The sequence below is a fragment of the Sinocyclocheilus rhinocerous genome, unplaced genomic scaffold, assembly GCF_001515625.1.
Source record: "Sinocyclocheilus rhinocerous isolate Xijiao unplaced genomic scaffold, SAMN03320098_v1.1 scaffold798, whole genome shotgun sequence".
Lineage (NCBI taxonomy): Eukaryota > Metazoa > Chordata > Actinopteri > Cypriniformes > Cyprinidae > Sinocyclocheilus > Sinocyclocheilus rhinocerous.
The window spans coordinates 1,051,206-1,061,000 of record NW_015635037.1 but is presented as its reverse complement, the minus strand read 5'-3'; the positions used below and the strand labels follow the sequence as shown (position 1 = coordinate 1,061,000).

Sequence of the window (9,795 nt, the reverse complement as noted above, 5' to 3'; positions counted from 1 at the left end):
GCCATTGAAGAACCATTTTTGGTTCCACAAAGAACCATTCAGTCAAAGGTTCTTTAAAGAACCATCTCTTTCTTACCTTTTTATAATCGGAAGAACCTTCTTTTGCCACAAAGTAACTTTTGTGAAACAGAAAGGTTCTTCAGATGTTAAAGGTTCTTTATGGAACCATTTAGACAAAAAGGTTCTTCTATGGCATCATGAAGCACCTTTATTTTTAAGAGTGACAACGTTTTTTTATGTTATACCTGAGCAATTGTGTCCATCGCTTTGTTCTTCTCAGCCTCTATCTCCTGCTGAGCATCAGTGGTTTTAGTGAGGTTCTCCCGGAGTGTCATCACCTCTGACTGCAGCTTGTCTCTCTGCTTGGTCAGGTCCTCTTTGAGCTTTAACAGATCGCCCATGCTAGACAAATTCAAAAAGGTTTATTAACAAGCTCTGCTCTTCATCCTCACGAGAACACCTCAAAAAGGTGAAATACATTTTAAAAAAGAAAACCTATCTGTAAGATAAAAACGCGTGTAACTGCCTCTATTCTACCAGAATCAAAAGAAAAACAGAGAATAGACTGAACATAAAGTTGTATATTGTTCACCTGTATTCTTGGCCCTCAGAGACCCCAGCTCCTTTTTCAATGAGCTTGTTGAGACAGGTTATTTCCTCCTTTAGTTTCTGGATTGTTTCTTTTGCCTGCAACTCCTTTGCATGTGAAGCTTCAACCATTTTCCAAGCCTTGTCAATTTCCTAATCAACAGTACAATAAACAGATAATTTGCTAGGGCAAATAATGTGGCAAATTAAGTCTAATATGAGGACATCATGTTTACTTCTGAAGACACAATGAGCACAACATCCATTTTAGAGTGCAGTAATTTCAGGCTAATGTACCATTTTAAGAGAGGTGATTGTGGCTTGATCTTCATCAGCTAGTTTCATGGCTGTGGATACTTTGACGGTGTTGGACATTTTTTTTATGTTATACCTGAGCAATTGTGTCCATCGCTTTGTTCTTCTCAGCCTCTATCTCCTGCTGAGCATCAGTGGTTTTAGTGAGGTTCTCCCGGAGTGTCATCACCTCTGACTGCAGCTTGTCTCTCTGCTTGGTCAGGTCCTCTTTGAGCTTTAACAGATCGCCCATGCTAGACAAATTCAAAAAGGTTTATTAACAAGCTCTGCTACTATTGTTTTATTATTATTATTATTTCTATTATTATTGATTATTTGTTTCTAATTTTAGACACATTCCATATTAACGTCCATCAATACTTAACAGCTTAAACGAAGAAGACTGTGAAATGTGTAACTTTGAGTGACTATTACGGCGTGTTTTGGCTGTTCCCTGTTCTGGATCTCACTTGTATGTTATGTTCGTATTTTCCTGAAGCAATGTTGAGTCACTGACGCCAATAAGTGACACATTGTCATCAGTTCGTGCGTCTGCACCTGAGCTTTTAAAGATCTCCAAATAGTGTTCATATACAGAAGTTTTGATTGGTTGGCTTCCCTAGTATTTAAACGAAAGCATCCAGTAGTAGCCAAATTGCATAGGTGAGTGGATTATATACTTACGAGGATACATTATGCTGATAGTTGAGGCAGTATATTTGATCTAATCTAAAGTAGAAGCAGGCGCGACAGATGCGCGTTAAATCCCCGATAACGGCGTGCGTCAAAAATTCACCAGAGCAGGATAACAAAACAAATATCTGAGGGAAGAAAAGTTAGCAAATCAAATTGAGCTGACCTACCTACTTAAATTATCCGATTTCGTTCAATGCAAACCTCCCTCAAACCGCCTTTTTTTTTTTGCGTTTTCCCAACGCGCAAACGCGCGTCTTCCCACCTGCAGCTTGAGCGCGTTTGGGCTGCTCATGTTTTTCAATGACAGTTCATCGAGCAGAGAAAAACTTGTGGATCTGTAGTCGGTTCGCACCCGACTTGTCACGGACATAATAGCAACAACAGATCAAGAGAGGCACGATAAGGGAGAGTTATTAGAGCCTGACGCTCGAAGTACAACATTTGGAGATCATCAGCAGCAGCAGCAGTCATGGGCAACAGTGTGTCCGGGATCAGAGCACTGCACAGGGGACAGCAGAACAGATTTCAAAGACTTCCAAACTCACATAAAGGTTAGTACTTTGTTATTTGGATTTTATTCTACTCTTTCTGTAGTTCAAACAGTAGAGCATGAAGCCAAGGTCGTGGGCAGGAGCGTTTTTAGAGTTTTGGGGGCTCTAAGCAAGTGCTCCCTGGGGGTCCCCCTCGGTAGAAATCTCGTTTCGGGGGTGGGGGGTTAGTGTTTGGATGGGGGTAGAAATCACGAAATTTTGTGGGAACCTATAAACACGCTACTGGTCATGGGTTCGATTCCCGGCAAAAATTACTTAGGAAAAAAAAAAGAGTCAGTCAAATGCATAAATGTATTATAATGTATTAGATTTGTACTACTCGAAAATCAAACTTGAACTAGTAGCTATATTATGGAATGTGGTTTTTAGCTGGTCCAAGTTAGCTACAGTACAGTACAGTAGTTGACTGGACATGTTGATGATCCATCTTCATGATAGTTGGGCCAAGTTAAAGGATTAGTTCACTTCTAGAATAAAAATTTCCTAAAAACTTTCTAGTTTCATGGCTGTGGATACTTTGACGGTGTTGGACATTATCTCTGCGTTCAGCTCCCTGCATTTGGACATCAGTCTCTTTTCGTTCTCGTGGGACTTCCGCAGAGCTTTGGCGATCTTCTCATATTCCACACGGAACTTCTCGAACTTTTCATCTCCTAATAACTCATTTAAAACCTCCTGGATGTCTTTTTCCAATGCTTCAAAGGTGCTTTCCTCAGTCTGAAAATCAGAAAATGTACAGTAAGTGATATTATAAGATGATGCCTGATAACTTAGGACCTATGCTGACAGTGTAAATGTTGAAGAGAGTCTGGCAGATTTGTAACAGTTTGCAAGTCTACAGTAGCACTGCTGATGACATACTGAAATATATGATCAAACACAAAAAAACAAAGAGGAGGCAGAAGGTGCTGGTTTTAATACAGCTGTTGGAGATTTCACTGCAGAAAAATCACAGAAAAAAATGAAAGGAATCATGCACTGAAGCTTTGTCTAATCCATCTAAATATACAGTTTATCGATTGCGGTCAATCGTTCCTTCAAATCATTATTTCAGATCTCTCAGCAATTACAAGATTTACAAAAGATTGATGGGGTGAAAAAGCCTAAGGCATCTTTTGGCAGAAAATAAATAATTAGTGAGAAAAAAGTAAAAGAACTGTTGCTTTCAATTTGCAATTTCTGCTGTATAAATAAATAAATGCTTTTATCCTTGTGTTATTAAAAGGATAAATAGCAAATAATGAATACAGTTCAAATGGGACACTTTCTGATAATTTTCCATTATGTTGTTTCAAATAGAATTACAAATATCTGTCCCACTATCTGTATTTAGAAACCATAAACCAAGTTGTTAATGTATACAACAATGTTGACAATCGTACAAAATGTAGCCTACTTCACACAAAAAAATCACCTTATCAGACTGGTAAAGGCTTATAAAACGAGGTTCCATAAAACGTACATTTTTTTATTTGTTTGTTTTTTTCGTATTTTATCTTTTAGAATATAAAATACAACTATATTTAGACTATATTTCAGCTATTTCATCTAGCATAGACTGTAGACTACTTTAAAAACGTGACTCTTCACTTTACTGTAACAACTCGAAATACTGAAATGCTTCAGGATATAGTGTAATCAATGTAATAAATATTGAAGATATTTCACTGGGACCACAGCAAAAATGTAGTGTTTGAAATGCTAATAACTAACGTTAATTTAGTCATTAGCATTTCAAACACTAAATTTTAGCTGTGTCTCATTCTAAGATCTAGTAGTGGTTATGTCACTCCACACAGTGCGGCAAAAGTGTCAGATCAACATACCTCCATTGTGGTCGTTTGTCGTTCCTCTCTTAAACCCAGCAAGATGTTGTTGTTTTGTATTTAGTGAACTGTAGCACACAGAGTATCCGTGTTTTGCTTTAACAACACACACTACAATGTTTTGGTCACCAGGGATACGCGTCCTCGTTGCCTGGCAACCGAGACCCGCCGAGCACTTTGGTTCAACTATTGTGCCTCACCAAATGATTGTAACGCGACATAGCGCTCCCAAATATTATGGAGAGAATATTATACAGAGATAAGACACTATGAAATGAAGAATAATGAGTAAATAATATATAAGGCTCATCAAAGATTTTAGTGCATGCATCCTGCTTTGTTTGTGTTGTTCTTTACACTAGGTGGCAGCTTTACACAGTGCAACGCCTTGTAATAAAGAGCAGTGAAAATATTTATCAGCTGTCAGTATCACCGAGTATTCCATTAAACATATGTATAACATAGGGTGAGTTCAGCAAATGTGGGACAAATGATTATTATGACCAACTGCCCTTTAAAAATTGTAATTAAATACAATAAAATTAATAATTGCACAAGGACACTGTCATTCTGGAAGTGTTTTAATTTATCTGACATCATAATAGTGGATCATCACACTTAAACATCTAACAGAATAGAAATCATCTACTTAAAACTTATATGGATTTTTTTTTTTATTATTATTATTGAATAAGGTATGTACCGTTATAAGTAAGGATATGTTGTAATACTGGCTGTAAGGTAAAGGTGGACACTTTTTAAAACTGTTCTGATGGATTATGGTCATTAGTCATCAAACTTGTATGAGCTTATATGAAACATTTCATTTAACAGTTGCAGCCTTGACATTTAGTGAACTTGAATGGTGTTTTTTTTGGGGGGGGCACACTTTGCTGAACATTTATGGTCATTTTGACCAAGCTAGTTAGGGCTGGTATAACAAACCATCTATTGCATGGACTGAAAAAAATAATAATAATAATAGACCTATGTCTACCTGATTGATTGATTGATTGGTCAGCATTTACTTATGTAAATACACACGTGTATGATTATTGTACTGTACAGTACAGCGTGACCCAAGTTATAAATTATGAGAGCAATTCAGAAGTCCGAGCTGTATTATGTTGACCCATTTTCTCTTTCTGTGCTGGAAGTTCAACTAGGCCTGGTTCACCAGGTTAAAAGTTTAATGGTCTGACCGAATGTCCTTCAGAAACATTATTTTATGTAAGCCTCTCCTGAACTCTTCTCCAACTCCTAGTGGTGTTGCGTAGGAGGTTTGCGGCGATGGAGGTAATTTTTGAGATTCTGTTCTGTTTCAAAGCTCTTCTGATTCATGCATAACAGAGCATCTGATTATGAAGATTATGCCAGTGCAGATATAATTGCGCCCCTCATTAGCAAAAAAAGCCATTATATTCAAATAAAGACGTGCTGAAGGGGGCTTTAATTATCTGTGCCAATGACAAGGCACTCCGACGCATTTATCGTGGGCACCACAGGGCCAGCAACAACATTCAAAGGGTGACACAAATGATTTGTAAATGTAATGATTTGTAATTGATATAAAACAGAGCATGAGAGCACATAAGCCGGGTTTTCTCTTCTAATGACTTTCCTTTCTTCATCGTTACAGGAAGGCACAAAGAAAATGCGAGGTTATTTGCACACAGATTACGCTAGAGGTGAATCAAAGTTCTTTTTTTAGGTGTTTATCAGGAAACACACACGTTAATAAACTGATACAGTAAATAGCGAGGTCATTTGCTGACAAATTTCCTTAATATGTGTTTGCATGCATGCGCTCTTGTGATGAATTGTAACGAGAGGCAGAAAGGACAGTGGAACCCATTATCCTGTCAGACGACATCTCCTTGACAACAGGGGATAGCATGTAAACCGTTACCATGGCGATTGTCCCTCGGCATTATAAGATAACAGGCGGAAGGTTAGGTTCTTATACATGTGTGTCTTTGTACCGCTTGTTTTGCACCAGAAATGCAGCACGCAAGATTCAGAGCTGGATAGATTACTTACAAATTGTAGTCCATTACTGATTCCAAATTACATAACAAAAATTGTAGTTAGTAACGTATTGATTGATTGATTGATTGGTTATATAATTCAAATATATATTTTTATATATGTTTTACATGTATGTATAATTAAAGCCACTGTCTCAAAAAAATACAAAATACAAAATATACACACAAAAATGAAAGTATAAAACTTTATCAGTGGTCCATCACAAACCAAAACACTTCACAGTGACATTTCTGGCATTTGATTATACCTCGAAAGCTCTCAGTAAGACACGTGTCAATTCTACCTGGAACAAATCCTCTCTGCGAGTCATCCCAAATTTGCAGCACATGTACTCAGATACGCAACCTGCCCATTACATAATATGGATATGTTATTAATCATTTATAATTACACTTCAATGTCCCTAGCCATGCTGAATGACGTCAGATGACGCAACAAGAGGTGTGGAAGTTCCTAAAGACCTGCTGAGTCACTTTTAGATTGTGTCTAGCCTAAATGTGTTGGCATTTTCTGAAATATTATATGGAAGAAAATTTGTCATTTAAAAATTAAATATTATATACATTTGATTCAAATAGTTTTTTGGCATGACTGTAAGCAATAAAACATTTCCAACGCTTGGAATATATGCAAAATAAATAAATAAATAATGTTGTTATATGACTTAAACTATATGTTATTTATATATTTGGTTGGTTTAACCATAATAAAGCCCCATGTACAAGACACTACTTCTACTACTACTACTACTACTACTGGTTTCAGTGCAGCTTCAAAGGGCTCTACACAATCCCAGCCAAGGAATAAGGGTCTTAAAGACTTGAACATCTTGGATGACATGGGGGTGAGCAAATTATCAAGAAATTTTATTCTGGAAGTGAACTAATCCTTTAACTAATAGCATGTTCCAAATCAGAGTAACTAGCTCATGATTTTTTTAGGAAAGAAGACATTTTCTTTTTCTGTATATTCTAAAGTTAAACATTCTGCACCAATAGAGGATTTTTTTTTACTTTTTGTGTCTATGAAACATGCTTATTATGATATTTCTCATAACCGTTGAATCGATGTGGGTGCTGAAGGACAGCGCTCAGATAGGCCAAAGATTCTTTCTCTTGTGCTACATTCATCAGCTTCTTATGGGTGAAAGCAAATAGTGAAACTTTACTTTGTCCATGTTACTCATCACAATACTGTAATTAATTATTACAGTCATAACAACAACAATGCGCAATTACGAGCAACTCTGCAAAACAATTAAACACTCAGGACATCATGTTCATTCATATTACTCAGCATTTACTTATGTAAATACACACGTGTATGATTATTGTACTGTACAGTACAGCGTGACCCAAGTTATAAATTATGAGAGCAATTCAGAAGTCCGAGCTGTATTATGTTGACCCATTTTCTCTTTCTGTGCTGGAAGTTCAACTAGGCCTGGTTCACCAGGTTAAAAGTTTAATGGTCTGACCGAATGTCCTTCAGAAACATTATTTTATGTAAGCCTCTCCTGAACTCTTCTCCAACTCCTAGTGGTGTTGCGTAGGAGGTTTGCGGCGATGGAGGTAATTTTTGAGATTCTGTTCTGTTTCAAAGCTCTTCTGATTCATGCATAACAGAGCATCTGATTATGAAGATTATGCCAGTGCAGATATAATTGCGCCCCTCATTAGCAAAAAAAGCCATTATATTCAAATAAAGACGTGCTGAAGGGGGCTTTAATTATCTGTGCCAATGACAAGGCACTCCGACGCATTTATCGTGGGCACCACAGGGCCAGCAACAACATTCAAAGGGTGACACAAATGATTTGTAAATGTAATGATTTGTAATTGATATAAAACAGAGCATGAGAGCACATAAGCCGGGTTTTCTCTTCTAATGACTTTCCTTTCTTCATCGTTACAGGAAGGCACAAAGAAAATGCGAGGTTATTTGCACACAGATTACGCTAGAGGTGAATCAAAGTTCTTTTTTTAGGTGTTTATCAGGAAACACACACGTTAATAAACTGATACAGTAAATAGCGAGGCCATTTGCTGACAAATTTCCTTAATATGTGTTTGCATGCATGCGCTCTTGTGATGAATTGTAACGAGAGGCAGAAAGGACAGTGGAACCCATTATCCTGTCAGACGACATCTCCTTGACAACAGGGGATAGCATGTAAACCGTTACCATGGCGATTGTCCCTCGGCATTATAAGATAACAGGCGGAAGGTTAGGTTCTTATACATGTGTGTCTTTGTACCGCTTGTTTTGCACCAGAAATGCAGCACGCAAGATTCAGAGCTGGATAGATTACTTACAAATTGTAGTCCATTACTGATTCCAAATTACATAACAAAAATTGTAGTTAGTAACGTAATCAATTACATTACACATTTTAAGTAATATAATCAGACTACTTTTAGATTACTTTTAGATTACTTTTGACCTAACTCGTGTATCACATTGATTTAAATAGGATAATCTTATACCATATTGGTATAAAAACACAAATAGTAAGAAAATGTGACCCTGGCTGTGAAAATCCAGCTAATGCTTTTTTTTAAAAAAAAATTTATGATTTACTGTTTTCTACATAAAATCATCCTTCATAAGGTAAAGAACATCCTGTGAAAATGTAACCTTGATATCTTTAATATTGACTGAGTAAGAATATGTCAAAGATTGAAATCATAATGAAATTAATGGTTAAAATCAAACTTTGATGCTTGTTATCTCATAATTAGATTTTGAGACTTTAGCCTAGATTTCATAGAGAGGGTCACAAATATATTCCAGTTGTTGTTATCAACATCAGTGAACATTACATTACGTCAAGGTTTCCAAAACTGGTGTTTGTAAAGGAACTGCAGGGGGGTTGTGAGTTTAACAGCTAATAATTAATTAAATCATAAAAATGTGGAAAAGAAAAAAGTTTGGGAATGCCTGCATTACATGTAAAGAAAAAAAGGAATAACGTGAATTTGTGCATTTGTGTTTGAAAGACAAACGAATCCAAAAACATAGAAATACATGGTCAAATAACCAACTGAGTGATAATTCACGTAAAAAATGAATGTGTTCATCAGTAGTTGATGCAATGTTGAAACACTTCTTAAAACTGAAATTAAATTTGTGAATCCAGTGGTTAAATACTGTGTAACCACCTGACGAATGACTGATCTCTGTGTAAATTTCTACAAAACTGAAGACTTTCTGAGTGTATATGCAGCTGTTTTAGAAAGGAACATTTAAAAGATGAAAAAGAGGAATTAGGGAGGATTAACAAATTGTACATAATTGATCACTATTGTGTAAATAACATGTAATCATGTACGTAATCAATAAAAAAGTAAAAAGTACTTAAACGTAAAGTACTTAATTTTTGGAATCTGATTACATAATCCAGATTACATGTAATCCGTTACTACCCAGCTCAGATCATTACTTAGAACCTAATTTTTACTTTAAAGGGCGAAAAGAAACCTGTTTGATTTTGTATTATAATGGGACTGAACTGTTCCCACATCCTTCTGATTCCACTCCGTTAAAAGTCGAATTCAACCAATTTCCCTTTTTCTATAGGAGAGATGTCACATTTCAAGCCTGTTTGTTTCTCATCATAAATGATCAGGATTAAATGTTTCATTTCCATAGCGAATGGCCCCACTGACACCAGCGACATCAAGACTCTATTTCTGGCCATATGACTCACCGCAACATGTTGCACTTAATATGAATTTGATGTAAATGTGTGTCTGCATATGAAGTATATCTGCACAAGCACACAACAGGGA

The 9,795-nt window shown here is 36.4% G+C and overlaps 1 protein-coding gene across 1 annotated transcript in view; it reads right to left on the bottom strand.

Moving 5' to 3' along the window:
• The window catches only part of LOC107746299 (cilia- and flagella-associated protein 58-like), a 92,378-nt gene extending 86,511 nt beyond the window's left edge, over positions 1-5,867 (bottom strand). The window contains exons 1-6 of the mRNA XM_016560441.1: positions 5,824-5,867; positions 3,956-3,983; positions 2,621-2,846; positions 886-923; positions 593-741; positions 246-402 (exon numbers count right to left, since the gene is read on the bottom strand). Coding sequence (XP_016415927.1) covers positions 246-402; positions 593-741; positions 886-923; positions 2,621-2,846; positions 3,956-3,983; positions 5,824-5,867 — 642 coding nt within the window. The remainder of the gene's footprint in view (positions 1-245; positions 403-592; positions 742-885; positions 924-2,620; positions 2,847-3,955; positions 3,984-5,823) is intronic.
• Positions 5,868-9,795: the final 3,928 nt, after the last annotated feature.